Below are 18,938 nucleotides of genomic sequence, written 5' to 3'. Positions count from 1 at the left end.
CTTGAAAAGGGCTTATTTTTCTCTCATTTACAAAAGACAAATGAGAAAAATGCTATTAAAATCTGTCGGTAGGTCTGCCAAAAGAATATTCCAGATGCTCCCCTGAAATCTCTTGCATTAAAAGGTTAAATGTAGTACAGATCGATTTGTAGACAAACAGGAATTTTAATTAGCTCTCATAAAATTATGCTGTTTACAACAAGAGGATTTCTTTAAAGAGGTCCATTCTTCTTCTAGAAACTTTGAAATTTCCATTATTACTTTTTAGATTGATTAATCCTCCAAAACACGCTTTCTCTCTCCAGTCTAGGGCATTGTCCTCTGTGCATAGATACAGTAATACCACTTGAATCATGTCTATTTAATACTAAAAAAGATTTTAAAATAGTTTGAAAAGGTGAATAGTTTCTAGCATGACATATTAATTTTAATGTTTCTTTCTTAAATTTACCTGTTAAAGGCAAGTATGATTTGATATAATTTTTCACCATGTTATGAAAGTTCAAAGAAAGCTTATAACCCTGAGTATTTTTTTACGTTTACTTGTGGGACAATAAAGAAGTCAACCTAGTTATGACTAGGTTTGTTCAAATTAGTGGCTAATATAATAATCTCCATGCATTTGGCTCCCCTATAGCAGGGGGCACACAAGTCAGAACTGAGGATATTTATTCTTAACTTCAGTTTTTTTTAATTTTTAAGTATTTTATCACTCACTTTTATGGTCTTCAGCTAACTGACATGTACAAATGCTCTCCAAATGCTAAGGAGTCCTTTATATCACTCTTGTATGTTCTCTGTTTGTAGAAATGAAAAATGTTTGAGTCATAGAATCGCTAACGTTTCAGAAAAAATCTGTTACTCTTTGGAAATCATTAACAAATTTTGAGATAGTTTAACCCCATTTTTCCAATTAATAAACGATAACCTTAAGAAAAAAATGAATGAATATTATGAATGTGTATATGTGTGTATATATTTATATATACACACACACACTATAGAGACCTGTAAATGAACTCTCTTCCTAACTTGCCTTTTTGGAAACTGTCTACTTCCTCTTCTTCCAACTCAAACCCCTTTATTCAAACAGACCCAAGAAGAAAGAGAGATATCTGAAAAAGTTATATTTTTGCAGCAAGGAAGTCCTTCATTCCTTGAGTCTCAGGTAAAAAACAAACATAAAGGAATTTTCCAAAAGGAGTCTTGCTTCAGATTTCAATGTCATTAAAATGTCTTTAGTTTATATTTTCTTTTTTTATGTGTACTATGTTTAAAAACTAAGGTAGGTATATAATTTTTGCCTAAACTTTTGGGAGGGAGTAGAAGAATTTTCTTAATATTCTAGTTATCAGTTTCCCATCATTTCTTTATGGCTCCTACCTCTAGATAATTTGTCTGTCAGTCTGTCTTTCATTGGAGCATTATGATTGTGTTCTCTCATGAATAATAATCTTATTGAAACTTCTTACTCTTTTTATCCATAGAGTGATGCTGATTTAGATGATCTTGATTAATTTTGAAAGTTCTGATTCTTTTTCACTAGCCAAGTGTGATAAAGAAAATGCAGGAAGGAGATTCCGCTGACTCTGTGGTTACTTCTCGTCAAATCATTTTCCAGAAAACTGTCCCATCGACCCTAGAGGTTATTTTTCAATTCATTTCGTTTAACCCAGCCACTCGCACATAGAAGAATCTAGAATCCTTTTTTCTTAAAAGGCACATATATTTCTTGGATCCAAGTTTTTCAGCCTATGATAAATATGAATGTAGAAAACATCCTCATTTAAAATGTAAACCAAGGCACTTAGCTGCTCCTGATTCAATTTCTCAACCCCTCTATAACCTGTTAATCTGTTCACCTGCCTGGTCACATTCTGTTAGGCCTCCTGAATGCAAAGCTTTCTTAAGTGTAATTTCTTCTGCCTTGTTGGACCTAACACAAGAAAGTGGCAGAGAAACTGTTAACACAAGAACTTCAATTGTAAATAAATACGTACATGGTCTAGAATCATGATAGCCTGTTCATGAGAGGCTCCAACAATGTCCCTTTGGGGGAAGTATTTCATGACAATACCTGGAACACAGCACGCTCAGTATTCATTGGATGATAAATGCTGTGGGTGGATTCAATCCCCTCTGTAAGGAAATATATTGTACAAACAAGGAAAATGATATTTACAGAAATTTGTGGAATGCTGGCAAAAAGAAGTACAGCATTACGTTTAAAATGGAAAACGTTTTTGTACCCATGCTAGTAGAACCAAATAGCATGTACAACAACCTCAGTATTTAATTTTGGGACATAAAATGATCAAACATTTAGCATATGGTCAAATATATTTTGTGCAGGATTGACCACTAAAGTATGTTTATGGTCACATTTAAAGACATCTGAAATTGCAACTCTGCATGCAAAGTGTATTCCGAGTTGAAGGGTACAGTTTATAAATTTCAGATGAGCTATGATTACAGCCATAATTATTAGATACTAACACCAGCCCCACATAGCCGCATCACAGACCCAAGTCGAGCCGTCACCCTCGTTTTCTTGAAGGATTCTTATTTTAGAAATGAAGTACCCCCAGAATTTCTAATTTAGCTTTTATATTTCAAATATAGGGCACAGAGGATTGGGTTATTGTAGACAAAATACCCACCGAGGTGGTGGATGGTGACTCGAAAAGGATTGTGACTTACAAGGTGGTCACTGTCAGCAGCAAGGCTGGCGACCTCCCAGCCGACCTTCTCAAATCGGGCGCCATCGAGATGCACAGCTTCGACGACCTGGTGCAAGAAATGCAACTGAAAGAAGAGAGCAAACAGAAGATATACACTCTGGGGAAATCCTACGACACCGTATCAGGGAAAATCGTTACCATGACGGGCAAAGCGAAAGAGGGGGAGAAAGCACCAGCCTCCACTCTGGAAGCACTTCAGAAGATGGAGAGAGGCCTGTCGGAGTCGGTGAAGATCATTCCCGTCACAGCAGAATACGAGATCCTGGAAGCCATCTCGGAGAAGTCCAAGAAAGGGCCTGAGGTCCAAACAGCAAAGAGGAAGTTGTCAGAATCCTTGACGCCCATCAAGGAAGCCGAGTCTCGCCAGCTGAGTCCCGAAGAAGAAGACCTTGAGAAAGCCCCCAAACCAGAAAGGGATTCGGGATACCACAGCGGCCTGGAAAGCGTGCGGTTTGGCAAAACGGAGCAAGCTCCAGAGAGCGAAGCCTTGCAAGTGGGACTTTTCGGTCCCAGAAGGAAGAGCCTGTCCGAGTGGAGATACTCGCAGGAGCCCTCCTTGACCATTGCTACTGCTCACTACGTTACTGAGTCGTCATCCTCCCGAGTAGTGGTAACCACTGGCTTGCATTGGGGCCGCCGTTTCAGATTCAAAGCATGACTTTTTTTTTGAGCCAGTGCCCGTCTACCCTGAACCTTTCAGTTTCTCTTGCTGCTTGGCTTTATGTTGAGAGCAGCCAACCCGGCTTTTTATTTTATTTATTTTTTTCATAGTTAAGTCAATACCGCAGTCCAGCGTGGGCATTCAACCACTTTCTGTTGTTATTTCCAGCTCCCTGTTCCCGAGATGTTATAGTGCTGCTGTGGCTTGCAAATGAAGGAAAAAATGATCTGCTTAAACCGGCACCACCCCAATCCTAATAACTCTGCTTTACAAAAAAAAAAAAAAAAAAAAAAAAGAGAAAAAAAGCTCATGGTCACCTCAGATTGCTATTTTATTTCCCATTCTTTTTCTGTTTCCAAATTCTCTGTCTTCAGTTCCTTCATTCCTTCTTTTTTTCCTCTGCCGACAGTTTTGTCTCACAATCTGTGTATGTTTTTGTGTGTGTCTGTGTTTCTCTCTTGTGATTGACTCTACATTTCTTTGTTCACCCAGACTAAACAGTCTTCTGGTGAAAAACTCATGGATGGCTCTGAAATCTTCAGTTTATTAGAATCTGCAAGAAAACCAACAGAATTCATAGGAGGGGTTTCTTCTACCTCCCAAACCTGGGTTCAGGTGGCCATTTGATTCCGTCCTTGATGTTTCTGCCCTTTGCATTTCTTTGTGCCTTTTTAGGTGTGTGTGTGTGTGTTTTGCATCCAAGCAGCTTTGCCTTAAAAACTTCAGAAGTGTCTTCAGTGATTTTCTTTTGGGCCTGCTTGGTGTGTTTGTCATATGCCTTTAGTTCCATTTCCAGAACACACTTCAGATAGCAAGTTTAAATAGCGTTTAATTTTTAAAACATTTTATCTCACTGCTTAGGTCTAAGAAAGTAGACAAAACCAATAGGAATGCACAGCAATGCTTTTGGTTTGTGTTTTTAAATTGCATTTTATACTGCATTCTGCTGCTTTTGTGGATATTCTGAAGTAGCAGCATAGATTTGTGGGGGGGGGGGGGCAGGGGGCAGGCAACCATCCTGGCTGGAAGAATGAATGATGATTTACATTTTCTGTAAGTGTTTCTAGCCATAATCAATAGACATTGGCCCTAGACATCCTGTTAAATGGCTTCTTTAGTTTTTATGACCTTTGGTTTGGGGAGAGTCATACTGACACTGTACTTCCATGCAGAAAATGGAAACCAAGACGGGGTCCACCAAAACAGAGACAGAAACAACCCCATACCACCAGCAACTCGGCTCCGAGAAGGTTGTGCAGGAAACCGTGTTGGTAGAGGAAAGACATGTGATGAATGTCCACGCGAGTGGGGATGCTTCTTACGCGGCTGGAGATGATGTGGATGCTGTAGCACAGGCAGTGTCTGCTGACGCATCCAGCATCAAAGGGAAGGAGGGCTCTGCTCTGATGGAGGGGGCTACAGAGGCAGAAAAGGAGGTGGCTGAGAAAGCTGTACCCGAACAGGAAGAAACAGCCACTGCCTCCCACGAGCAAGAGGAGGAGCAGGGCACAACAATCCATGTAACTGAAACTGTGGAACGAAAACCTCATTTTGAGGTAACTGGTAGTTAATTTATTGTTAGCACTTAGATCGTTCTCTCCAAAGTTAAGCATAAAGGTAGAGCTAAGTATGCTCATCTACCTTTTCCAAGTAGTTTGTTTCTTCTCTTATTTGCTTCTTACATGGCAATTATGGGTCTCCATGCCAGCTTCCAGCTTTTGGGTCACCTGTGAACATATGTTATTTATTAATATGTAGTTCGAAGAAATGGTGTGTACTCTCATAATTACTGTAGTTTGGCAGTAAACTTGGGAAATGCATTGTTGGACAAAATATTAGAAATTCTGAAAAAATGTTCCGATAAATATACTTATTCAAAAGGGTCAAAAACCCTGCTTTCCCAGGTGCCAAATGCCAGAACATTGCTTATTCTTAATCTTCTTTCATTATTGCTGAACTACTTGGTGGTTCATGTCTTATTGTTTGTTCATACTTTCTAAGAAGTTACTATATTAAAGGCTTATGGGATTTAAGCTATTTGTTTGAACATGGGTTGGTTGTAATTTCCTTCAATATGTTTTTCTTTACCCAAAATATTCAATATAAAAAATTCTGTGCAATTCTAGGAGACTGTTTGACATACATGTGTGTACCTCATTCCCCAACTTACCCCCAGTAATGTGCAAACATTTATTTCATATTCTCTGTGCTTATATCTATCATGTAAAAAAAAAAAAAAAAAATGTTTGTGCAAACTATAATAACGACTCTACTCATTGGCACAGTCGTCAACTGTGAAGACAGAAACCATCAGTTTTGGCAGTGTTTCACCAGGAGGAGTAAAGCTAGAAATTTCTACCAAGGAAGTGCCAGTAGTTCATACGGAAACAAAAACCATAACATATGAATCATCACAGGTAAGACAGCTTATGAAGACCATGGCCCTGGCACTTTATATGTTACTTCTTTGTATGGCTTAGTATCTTTAAGTAAAACTGTATAATATTTAATCCATGAGACTTAGAAAGGCTCCAACAGCTAGGCTGTTTCTATCAAGACTGGTACAATAGAGGGGGTTATGGGAAGATGGTGGAGGAGGAAGCTCCAGGATTCAGTTCCTCCACCAGAACAACTATTAAACAGACAGGTATTATCTGAATCAACTATTTCAGAACTCCAGAGTCCACTAGAAAATTGTACAGTATCCAAGGAAGAGGCTGATAGATTACAGTACAAAGACCAGTAAATTGCTGTTACCACATGGTGGTTCTCATCCTCCACTCTCGTGACAGAGCACCGTGGGCTCCAGCCCCTGGCTAGCTGGCTGGTGCCAGAAAAGGACATAAAAATCCACTTCTCGATTATCAGGTGTGGGCGTGGCCAATTGCTGACTGCAGTTCTTGATTAGTGACCTCGGGTCGCTTGGGGTCAGCTCTTGAGGGCAGCTGTTGTTCCAACCAGCCCCGGCAAAGGTGGCTCACGAGACTACGGTTCCGGTTCCTCAGAGCTGCAAGACACAGCAAAAGGGCTGCATTTTCTGGGCAGGTCAAAAGAAGCTCCCAGCACCCTTTCCATGCCCCCTTCATGGGTCGCTGCCTTGTTCTGGCTGGGAAAGGCTGCATGGGAAACTCCTCCAGTATGCCCTCCCTCCCAGAATTTGCTCTCCAGGCAAAAGCAGCTTGAGACAACAAAAGCAATATAAGAAACAGTTAAGACAGACCAGCCTGGGTCAAAGGCTTACCTGCTTTAAACATCTGGAAGACGCAGAAGGTCTGTCTCCTGGGAAGTAGAGAAGGATGTTCAAACTCCTGTAGACAGGGGAACTCCAAAGCAACTAGCAATCACAAGTCCAGGATAAGACACAGGCCCAGAAAAGAGGGAAGACTCTGCAGTTGCATTTGCCTTGGGCAGACCTTCCAGATAGGAGGGTTGACACTCAAGAAAAGCTCTGTCTTATCACAAGGCAGTAACAAAACCAGAAACAGACATCCCAGGGAGTAAATACCAGAGTTAACATTTTAAAATACAAGACAAACAAAGAAACAGGAAATAATGACCCATCCAAAGGAAAAGGGTAAAAATCCAGAAAGCACTAATGAAGAAGAACACACTATAGACATACCGGACAAAGATTTTATTTAAAAAAAGATCCTGAATATGTTCAAGGAGATGAAGGAAAAATACAGAGAAAGAGCTAAAGGATGTAAGGAAAACAATGAATGAACAATATGGGAAGCTCAATAAAGAGACAGAAATTGTAGAAAAGAACCAGACCAGAACTACTGGAGTTGAAGACCACAGTAACTGAAGGAAGGCTTAAGTAGCAGATTGGAGCCAGCAGAAGAATGAATCAGCAAACTCAAAGACAAGACACTTGACATGAGACAGGCTGAGACGCAGAAAGAAGAAAAGAATTGTAAAAAGCAAAAGGATCTAAAGAGACCTCCAAGACACTATCAAGCCTGCCAATATACACATATGGGAGTCCTAGAAGGAGAAGAGAGAAAGGGGCAGGAGGAATATTCAAAGAAATGGTAGCAGAATACTGCCCAGTCTTAGCTAAAGATGTGAATATGCACATCCAAGAAGCCCAGAGAACATCAAAAAGGATAAACATAGAGAAAAATAGACCCCATCACATACTAATCAAACTGTTGAATACAAGGAGAGAGTTCTGAAACCTAAAGTTGTGAGAGAAAAACTATGCATTATGTACAAAAGAGTCTCAATTAGAATGGAAGTGGAAGATCCCTCATCAGAAACCCTGGAGGCAAGAAGCCGTGAGTTGAAATACGTCAAGTGCTGAAAGAAAACAGCTGCGAACCAAGAATTTTATATCCAGCAAGACTGTCTTTCAGAAATGAGAGAGATTAAGACAAACAAAAGCTGAGGGAGCTTATCACCACTAGACCTGCCCTATGAGCAATACTCATAGAAGTTCTTCAGACTGCAAGGAAAGGACACCAGACAGCGGTTCAAAGCAGCATACAGAAATAAAGACATCCAGGAACAGTAACCATTTGGGAATTATAAATGTCAATACTATAGTATTTTTTAATATTTAACTCCACTTCCTATTTCCTACAAGTGCTAAAATGTAAGTATATAAAAAGGAATGATAAATTTATGGTTTTGGACATACAATGTACAAAGATATAATTGGCAACAAGTAGAAAATAATTGGGGAGGCAGAGGAATATAGGAATAGTGTATGTTTATGCTATTGAAGTCAAGTTGGTATCAAACCAAATATGATTGTTATATATTTAGGATGTTAAATTTTAACCCCACGGTATCCACAAGGAAAATACATGAAAAATATTTACAGATCTACAGTATTGAGTTCCTTCTCATTGCTAACACAAAAATCAAATAAATATAGAAGTAGGCATTAGCAGAAGAATTGAAAGGAAAAAAAAGCATAAGACATACAAAGGCTAAATAGCAAAATGAGAAAAGAAAGTTATGGCTTTAAATGTAAATGGATCAAACTTTTCAGTCAAAAGGCAGAGACTGACAAAATGGATGAAAAAAGCTTGACTCAACTATACGCTATCTGCAAGAAACTCACCTTAAATTTAAAGACATAAGTAGGTTGAAAGGAAAAGGATGGGAAAAAAATATACCATACAAGGGAAAAATAAGTCACCAAAACAGAGCTGGGTAGCTATATTAATATCAGATAAAACAGACTTTACTTCAAAAACAGTTACCAGGGACAAAGACGGTCATTATATACTGATAAAGGGGACAATTCAACAAGATGATGTAACAGTTGTAAATATACGCCTAGCAGCAGCACTCCAAAATAATACAGCAAATAGTGACATTTTTGAAGGGAGAAATTGACAGTTCTACATTAATAGTAGGAGACTTTATACCCCACTTGCGGTAGAACATCTAGTCAGGTCAATAAGGAAATACAAGACTTGAAACATACACTAAACCAACTAAACCTAACAGACATAGAACACTTCACCGAACAGCAAAAGAATACACCTTCTTCCCAAGTGCACATGCATCATTCTCCAGGATAGACCATATCTTAAATCACAAAACAAGCTTCAATAAATTAAGAAAACATTGAAATCCTACAGTGTATCTTGTCTGACCACAATGGAGTGAAGGTAAAAATCAATACAGAGGGACAAATAGAAAGTTCACAAGTGGAAACTAAACAATATATTCTTAAATAATCAGTAAGTTAAAGAGGTAATCACAAGGTGTGCCGGTTTGAATGTATTATGTCCCCCAGAAAAAGCCATATTCTTTGATGCAATCTTGTGGGGCAGACATAATAGTGGGGATTAAGTTGGAACGTTTGAATTAGGTTGTTTGCATGGAGATGCGCCCCACCCAACTGTAGATGATAACTGATGGGATATTTCCATGGAGGCATGGCCCCACCCATTCGGGGTGGGCCTTGACCAGTGGAGCCATATAAATGAGCTGGCTCAAGGAGAGAAAACGGAGTGCAGCTGTGAGTGACGTTTTGAAGAGGAGCAAGCTTGCTAGAGAGGAATGTCCTGGGAGAAAGCCATTTTGAAACCAGAACTTTGGAGCAGACGCCAGCCACGTGCCTTCCCAGCTAACAGAGGTTTTCCGGACACCATTGGCCATCCTCCAGTGAAGGTACCCGATTACTGATGTGTTACCTTGGACACTTTATGGCCTTAAGACTGTAACTGTGTAGCCAAATAGACTCCCTTTGTATAAAAGCCAATCCATCTCTGGTGTTTTGCATTCCACAGCATTAGCAAACTAAAACACAAGGGGAATTAAGAAATATTTTGAGGCAAATGAAAATACAACATATCAAAACCTGAGATGCAGCAAGGCAGTGCTGAGAGGATAATTTATAGCTCTAAATGCTTACATTAAAAAAGAGGAAAGACTTCAAATCGGAGACCTAAGCTCAAAACTGGAAGAGCTACAAAAGAAGTACAAACGAAACGCAAAGCAAGCAGAAAGATGATTAGAGTGGAGATCAATGAAATAGAGAACCAAAATAACAGAGAGAATCATCAAAACCAAAAGTTGGTTCCTTGAATGGACAAACCTTTAGCTACACTGATGAAGAATAAAAGAGAGGGCACAACTAAAATCAGAAATGAAAAAGAGGTCATTACTGCTGATCCCACTGAAACAAAAAGGACTATATGAGGACACTATGAACAACTGGACACCAACAAATTCGATAACCTAGATGAAATGGACAAATTCTTAGAAACACATAAATGACCTACACTGACTCAAGAAGACATACAAGACATCAAGAAACCAATTACTGGTAAAGAGGTTGTTGGGAAGCTTCTGCTGATTCAAAGAAAAGCCCAGGGAACTTCACAAGTGACTTCACAGGGATGTTTTACTGAACATTCCAAGAAGAATATAGACCAATCCTGCTCAAATTCTTTCAAAAAAATTGAAGAGGAGGGAATACTTCCTAATTCATTCTCGGAGGCCAACATCACCCTCATACAAAAGCCAGGTAAAGATACCACAAGCAAAGAACACTACAGACCAATATCTCTTATAAATAGAGATGCAAAAATCCTCAACAAAATACTAGCAAACCGAATTTAAAAGCACTTAAAAAAATTATATACCATAATCCAGTGGGATTTATCCCTGGTATGCAAGGGTGACTCAACATAAGAGAGCCAACTAATGTAATACGTATGCCACATTAACAAAATGAAGGAAAAAACAAATGTTCCTCTCAATTGATGCAGAAAAGGCATTTGACAAAATACAGCACTGCTTTTTCACAAAAACAGTAGGAAAACTAGGAATAGAAGGACATTTCCTCAACATGATAAACGGCATATATGAAACCCCCACAGCTAACATCCTACTTCATTGTGAGGCTGAAAGCCTTCTCTGTAAGATTGGGAACAAGACAAGGATGTCCACGGTCACCACTGTTATTCAACATTTTATGGGAAGTTTTTCCAGAGCAGTTAGGCAAGAAAAAGATACAAAAGGCATCCAAATTGGAAAGGAAGAAGTAAAACTTTCCATATTTGCAGATGACATGATCATATATAGAAAATTCTGAAAAATCCACAACTAAAGCTCCTAGGGCTAATAAAAGAATTCAGCAAAGTGGCATGGTACAATATCAATACCCAAAAATCAGTGTTTCTATACACAAGCAATGAACAAACAAGAAGAAATCAAGAAAAATTTCCATTTTCAGTAGAAAATAAAAATCAAATGTCTAGGAATAGATCTAACCAAGGATGTAAAGGGCTTGTACACAGAAAACTACAAAACATTGTTAAGAGAAATCAAAGACCACCTAAATAAATGGAAGGACATTCCATGTTTATGGATTCAAAGACATTAGGTAAGACATCAGTTCTACTCAAAGCAATTAATAGATTCAACACTATCCCAACCAAAATTCCAACAGCCTTCTTTACAGAAATGCAAAAACCATTCATCAAATTTATATGGAAGGGTAAGGGGACCCAAATAGCTAAAGCCATTTTGAAACACAGGAACAAAGTTGGAGGAATAACACTTCCCAATCTTAAAGCTTAATACAATGCCACAATAATCAAAACAGCATGTAATAGCACAAGGACAGTCATATAGACCAATGGACTCGAATTGAGAGCTCAGAAACCAACCCTCACATTCATGACCCACTGATTTTTGACAAGGGGCAAAGACCACTCAAACGGGAAAGGATAGTCTCTTCAACAAGTAGTGCTGGGAAAACTGTATCTCCATTCACAAAAGAATGAAGGAGGACCCCTATCACACACCTTATACAAAAGTCAACTCAAAATAGATCAAATACCTAAGTACAAGAGCCTAAATATCAAACTGCTAGGAGAAAACATGAGGAATCATCTTAAGGACCTTGTGTAAGCAATGGTTTCTTAGATTTTATACCCAAAGCACAAGCAACAGGGAAAAAAAAATAGATAAATGGGACTTCATCAAAATTTAAAACTTTCATGCCTCAAAGAAGTTTATGAAAGCAAAACCACCACCTATGCAATGGGAGAAAGTATTTAGAAGCCTTATATCTGATAAGGGTTTAATATCCAGAATATATAAAGAAATCCTTCAACTTAACCAAAAAATAACACAATTTAAAAATAGGCTTGTATAGACATCTCTCCAAAGAAGATATACAAATGGCCAAAATTCACATGAAAAGATGCTCAACATGGTCCAGAGAACCTATTTTGTTGCTCAAATATGGACTTTAAGAAAAAAAAAAAGTTCAGCATCATTAGCCATCAGGGAAATGCAAGTCAAAACCACAATGAACAACCCCACCCCCCCAAATGTGGGACATGGACTCCCAGAGGTATAAGTCTCCCTGGCAACATGGGACATGACTCCCAGGGATGAGCTTGGCCCTGGCATTGTGGTACTGGCAATTTCTTCTTGACCAAAAGGGGAAGAGAAGTGAAATAAATGTCAGTGACTTAAAGTTTTCAAATAGTCAAGAGATCATTCTGGAGATTACTCTTATGCAAGCTTCATCCAGATATTGCAAATGGCCACAGTATGCCAAGCCCCAGCCAACAACATTCCTAAAACCCTAAAGAATACCCCAGGTTCTATCTAAGACTCTATAAAAGTTTTACCAATAAGTTTATTTTTTTCCAGAAACTTAAAGCCTCCAAATGGCTTCTATGCCAGATAAACCCTGAAACCCAGAGGCACCAGTCTCAACCAGTTTCATTCCTCTACGCCATAATGATGACACCCCTTTTCGGCATGAAGAAGTTAGAATGGTTATTGCTCAGCTATTCCTGAAGATTGAGAGAATGATCAAATGAGGAGGAGGAGTTGTAACAGAAAAGTTAGGATTCAACAAATGATTATGACTACTGACGCATTATATAGATATTTCTTTTTAGCTTCTAGTGTATTCGAAGGAAATACCTGAAATTGTTGAACTGTAATCCAGCAGCCTTGAGCTTTGATAATGATTGTATAACTCTATAGCCTTCATCTTGGGACCATTTGTTTGTAAAAACTTTGTGACTGACACCACTTTTATCCAGTTATGGGTAGATGAGTAATGAATAAAGACATGTATGGGAAAAAAACACACAATGAGATACCATTTCACACCCACCATATCCAGACTGTGTAAAGAAATCCTACAACTCAACAACAAAAAGACAAACAACCCATTTACAAATGGGCAAAGGACTTGAGCAGCTATTTCTCCAAAAAGAGCTACAAGTGGCCAAAAAGCATTATGAAAAGATACTCAACTTCATTAGCCTTTAGGGAAATGCAAATCAAAACCACAATCAGATACCATTTAATACCCACCTGAATGGCTACTATTGGAAAAAAAAAAAAAAAACAGAAAATTACAGATGTTGGAGAGGATGTGGAGAAATAGGAGCACTCATTGCTGGTGGCAATGTAAAATGGTACAGCATTATTCACAATTGCCAAAAGACGGAAGCTACTCAGTGTTCATCAACCAATGAATGATCAAAATGTGGTATATACGCACAATGGATTATTATTCAGCTGTAAAAAGGAATGCCATTTTTATACATGCGGCAACATGGATGAACCTAGAAGACATATAGAGTGTAATAAGCCAAACACAAAAAGACAAATATATGATCTCATGGTTATGAAATAAGAATAAGCAACCTCACCGAGTCAGAATCTAGAATCTAGGTTATCAGGGGACAGGATAGTGATAGAGAATGGGAAGTTAAGGCTTAAAATGTACAGATTTCCTATTTGGGATGATGAAAGTGTTTTGTTAATGGATAGTGGTAATGGTAGCACAACACTGGGAATGCAGTAACAGCACTGAAATATATACCAACATGGATAAAAGAGGAAATGTTTGGTTATATAGAATAAGTTTTTTTTTAGAAAATCCATGGAACTGCACTCCACAGTGAACTGTAAGTTAAACTACAGTTAATAGTACAGTTATAAAAATGTGGTTTGACATCAGTTGTAACAAGTACACCACACCAGTGCAAGCTGTTAATAAGGTCATCTATGGAAATCCTATATTTTATGCATGATTATTCTGTAGACCACAAGTGATGTAAATAATTGTTATTTTATTACTGACCATGGAACACAGGTGACTTAAGCATGTCTTCATATATCAAAATGTAGAAAGGGGCTAAGAAACCTGTTTCCGTAGCCAGTGAAAGTAATAACTCAGCCATCCACTGCTCACATTTCTAAAGTTCTGGTGTTTTTAATAACAATTAACTATGGCGATGCTTCAGCTTCCCTCGTAGCAGTAAGGTGCTGACTGAATGAATAGCAGTGATTGTGGGAGTTAAATAGTTGGTAACTGAAGCCAGTACAATTATTTACATTTGACTGAACGAGTGTGGTGTCTCTTCCTTTGCTTGTTCAGGTTGATCCCAGTGCTGATTTGGAGCCAGGGGTGCTGATGAGTGCTCAGACGATCACATCTGAAACCACCAGTACCACCACCACCACCCACATCACCAAAGTAAGTGGCAAGGTATCCGAGAGGAGCGTGGCTTGAGAGTTGGAGAAAGGTGCTCACTCAAAACGTGTTACAGGTTGAGAAACCCACGCAAGTAGTTATCTGAATATCAGGGTGCCAGGAGAGATGCAGTGGAGGTCTTCAACTGCTCTATTTACGATGCATTTGTCCTCGTGTCCTGTTTAGGAATACACATTCTGATAGCCTTAGCTTGACACGTATTCCAGCATGTGGCATCGGGTAGGTTTTCTAGAAATGTTGGACACCCAGACCAAAAGTATCCTAGCTCCCAAAATGAGCAGTTATAAATATCCACCATAGGTAGAATTCTACTTTACGTCTTGAAGAATGAATGATGTTACTTGTTCTAGTTTGCTAATGCTGCCAGAATGCAAAACACCAGAAATGGATTGGCTTTTATAAAAGGGGGTTTATTTGATTACACAGTTACAGTCTTAAGGCCATAAGTGTCCAAGGTAAGTCATCAACAATCAGGTACCTTCACTGGAGGATGGCCAGTGGTGTCCGGAAACCCTCTCTTAGTTGCCAAGGCATGTGGCTGGCGTCTGCTCCAAAGTTCTGGTTTCAAAATGGCCTTCTCCCAGGACGTTCCTCTCTAGGCTGCAGTTCCTCAAAAATGTCACTCTTAGTTGCTCTTGGGGTTTGTCCTCTCTTAGTTTCTCCAGAGCACACGTCTGCTTTCAACGGCCATCTTCAAACTGTCTCTCATCTGCAGCTACTCTCTCAGCTTCTGTGCATTCTTTAAAGTGTCCCTCTTGGCTGTAGCAAGCTTGCTCCTTCTGTCTGAGCTTGTATAATGCTCCAGTGATTTAATTCAGACCCACCCTGAATGGGTGGGGCAACACCTCCATGGAAACCATCCAACTAAAGGTCTTGTCCACTGTAGATTGAATCACATCTCCATGGAAATACCCAAAGGATTCCAAAATCTAAACACCAATATGTCTGCCCACACAAGATTGCATCAAAGATAATGGCACTTTGGGGGACACAATACATTGAACTGGCATATTACTTTAAACTCAGTTGGCATTTTCTACCATTCCCCACTATTTACCAGTGGTCATTCCTCCAAGGGGGTAAATGCATAAAGCTTGTCTTGTTTCCTTTCAGACTGTGAAAGGAGGCATTTCAGAGACAAGGATCGAAAAAAGAATCGTCATCACGGGAGATGCAGATATCGACCATGACCAGGTAGTGTATGCGAGACAGTAAACGCTCCGGCAGAGAAACAAAGAAATACTTGTCGGCCTTCCTATTCCCAATACTATTCTTCCCATCAAGCATGAATCAAAAAAAATTGAATTAACTCTCCAGCCTGTGACATGATTCTTACTGTAATCATTGTTCCTCATCTGTAAATTATATCTATAGATCTAGCTCGTAAGGCTCCACCTTGCTACTGATCATGCATGTCCCACTTCCTTTTTGTTTTTGCCCTTCTGTGGTTTCCTGGGGATAGGCGCTGGCTCAGGCAATTAAAGAGGCCAAAGAGCAGCACCCTGACATGTCAGTGACCAAAGTAGTGGTCCATAAAGAGACAGAGATCACACCAGAAGATGGAGAGGATTGACCGCAGGTAAGAGGCTCCACCGATTTTCTAGGCTCGGCTGGCGTGTGGCATGGGCATTTCCCTTTTCTCCTGCATCTTATCTGCTGCTGCTTCTGCCTTCTCTCACTGGCATGTGCACAGCTGGCTGGTTACCGAGAGAATGGATGGAGTGTTGGTTTGTGGGTGCTGGTTTATCTCAGATTTGGAGGTTCCATCCTTGTGGACATTTTGCACGTACTGCCAGTTAGTGAATAAAGAAAACACACAGCTTTTGCTTGACTTTTCTTGCCCGTATTCCCTTGTAATCCATGCCCTGCACTCTTTTTGTGATCCAAACTGAAAACGTCAGATTTGATTGCACTTGTCCCGTGGCCTGATCAGAATGAAGGCAGTTTTGTTCTGAGAGGTGCAGTTTGTGGTTCTAAACAAAATAATGGAAGACAGCATTATCCCATTGTAAGCTCTCTATTCAAGTATGTTTGATTATAGCCCATTTATGCTTTGGTTTGGTTTTGTTTGCTTTTAATTTGAAACCCAAGCAGTCACTTTCTTTTTGGATGCCTCTATTTCTTGTGTTCTTTGGGATGATTTTCCTCCTAGCGTCGCATTATGTCTCGGGAGGAGGCACAAATGCAGTCTGTGGACCTGCCTTCCTCTGGAAAGCGCATGCCTTTCTAGTTCCCGTTTGGCCATCATCATGGCAGACCTCACCTTCTACGTGTGCACAACCTTGTCACGTGTACTAACCTGCCCAGCAAAAACGCTTGGGACCCTGAACCCCCCTTGAGGGCTCTGAAAGAACTGCATTATTTGCACACTTGGTTATGTGAAAAAAGACTCCGGACATTTTGCACCTATAAATTGAGTTAGTACCCTATCATTAGTTTAAAAAAATGGATGGATGAGTGGCATCTCCTAAGGAAACAAGAAATCAAAAATCACTCATTATATTCAACTTACTGATCTGTTTTAGACGTTGGAAAGCAAACAAGGTTTTCTCGAGTAAGCTCCAGCTACTTGGGTGGTGTAGTACTTATTTAAAAGAAAGCTGTGACCTTACTCAGAGAAAAACTGTGTCCCAGACATTTTCAGATGTTTTCAAATGCATAACTAACTCTGTCTCTTTTCTACAGGAATAATGTAGCTTGCGCTTGAATCCAGTCATGCAAACCATTAGGAAAACTGGAGTCTCTACGGACTTCCCTCTTCTAACCCAACCTACGTGAATCTGCCCCATGGAAAATTTCAGTGCAGAAGACTTGACCTTTACCATTCATAAATACACTGGCAGAGAGATCTTCCCATAATAAAGCAATCTGAATCAGCATCACTAAACTGATATTGCATGAAGCAAGGATAAAATTACAAAAGAGCATTTTTAATTTTCACAAAATATGTCTAAGTTTTCCGCTATACCTGCACGTTCATAACCGACAATATAAACAGTTGTCTCATGCAACACAAACAATTCATGCCTTTCATAGTTTATTATTAAAGTCTACACAAAACTGCAGTCTCTTAGGTGACCAATTTTTTGTTTACATATAAATGAAGATTACCCTAAAATGCTAGAAGCTGTATAGGTCTGGTGTGTCATGTTTATCTCAGATTAGATGTGCCAATAACCGAATTTATTCAGTAAACAACTTGAATCTTGTACTTGTTTCATCTGGTTTTATTACTCTCAGCCATGAACAGTAATGACAGTAATGACTCATATTTAATGCTTACAATCTTGCTTTATGTATCTAATTTAATTCATTGTAAGGTAGTACTGATTTTAGCATCATCATATGATTTCTTCCTTGTTATCCACTTTGGGCTGTGTTCAATCCAGAAACCTGCCCCAAGTACCGTAACAAAGTCCTACATATGTAAAGTGTCGTGATTTGGGGACGAAATCCTGTATTTTTGTTAGTTTACATTATTACGAAATTTGATTCCAGAAAAACCTGATGGGATTTTGTTGCTTGGTTTTCTCTTTTGTTTCTTTTTCTTTGTATTGTTCAAAATTGATTTCTCTTCTGTTACTTGAAAAAGAATGTTTTGTTTCCAAATCTGGTCCATATTTACAATCTAGTTCAGAGCCAAGCCTTAAACTGTACAGAATTTCCACTGTAATTAAACTATTCCATGTTGAGTTATAAATAGCCTTCAAGAAAATCTATATTCTCCATTCCACTGTCAGTGTATTGCAGTCCATGGTGAATGCGCGTTTCCGCATAGCAAAATAAAAATGGTAAATGAACCTAAAATTCTCTGCTTAATCATTTCAATATCGTACGTGTACAGCCCAGGGGTAACATTTGCAGACATCAGTGGCTTCATTTGTCTGCATTGTAGAGATGTCCTTGCCTTTTTTATGGATGACGCGGCAGTATGTGGACCCTTCAAGGTGACTGGAAACAAATGAAGTGAATCCTGTCTTCACAACAAAGCCTGTTGTATAAGGGCCTTTTGGTTTGTGTCAACATACATACATTCCTATTACCAAAATATGTATATACACACAGATATTCACATATACATAGATATGTGACTGTTTAAGACTGTGTGAACACACACACTTTTGGTTCCCAGTAGTCATATTCTATAACATTTCCATGAACATATACTAAACAATTGCTCCTAGGGGTTAGGTTCCTGCAAGCCTCTAACCACGACATTGTCACCAGCCAACCATATATAACCTTGTTTTATGTGTTTCTATTAAAAGACACCTTATTTAATATATGTTGTTGATTCACTAACATTGACCCCACGGCCAGTGCACTGTAACTCATGCCTGAATGGAGCTCAGCTAACGCTCGTATTTTCTCCATAAGCACATCACAGCTTTCTTGCACATAGGAACACTAGACAGCACTTCAGCACTACGCTTATGGGGGCATTTTAAATGATGCCATCACTAACAAAAATCCCCAAAATGTGAAAAACGTGGCACTAAATATGCCATGGAAAGGACACTTGTGTGCAGTAAGA

General features: G+C 39.2%; 1 protein-coding gene across 11 annotated transcripts in view; it reads left to right on the top strand.

The window, feature by feature from the left end:
• Nucleotides 1–18,211, top strand: part of EPB41L3 (erythrocyte membrane protein band 4.1 like 3) — a 179,427-nt gene extending 161,216 nt beyond the window's left edge. For 6 of the 11 annotated variants that reach the window (XM_037806294.1, XM_037806292.1, XM_037806296.1 and 3 more), the window contains 7 exons: nt 3,895–4,017; nt 4,575–4,958; nt 5,688–5,819; nt 14,288–14,386; nt 15,518–15,598; nt 15,867–15,983; nt 17,090–18,211. In XM_037806294.1, coding sequence (XP_037662222.1) covers nt 3,895–4,017; nt 4,575–4,958; nt 5,688–5,819; nt 14,288–14,386; nt 15,518–15,598; nt 15,867–15,977 — 930 coding nt within the window. In that variant the 3' untranslated portion in view covers nt 15,978–15,983; nt 17,090–18,211. The remainder of the gene's footprint in view (nt 1–3,894; nt 4,018–4,574; nt 4,959–5,687; nt 5,820–14,287; nt 14,387–15,517; nt 15,599–15,866; nt 15,984–17,089) is intronic. The other 5 variants (XM_037806301.1, XM_037806300.1, XM_037806299.1 and 2 more) reach the window with 2 other exon arrangements.
• The last annotated feature ends 727 nt before the right edge of the window (nt 18,212–18,938 follow it).

Source organism: Choloepus didactylus, chromosome 16, assembly GCF_015220235.1.
Source record: "Choloepus didactylus isolate mChoDid1 chromosome 16, mChoDid1.pri, whole genome shotgun sequence".
In the NCBI taxonomy this organism is placed as follows: domain Eukaryota; kingdom Metazoa; phylum Chordata; class Mammalia; order Pilosa; family Megalonychidae; genus Choloepus; species Choloepus didactylus.
This window is presented reverse-complemented; position numbering and strand designations above follow the sequence as displayed.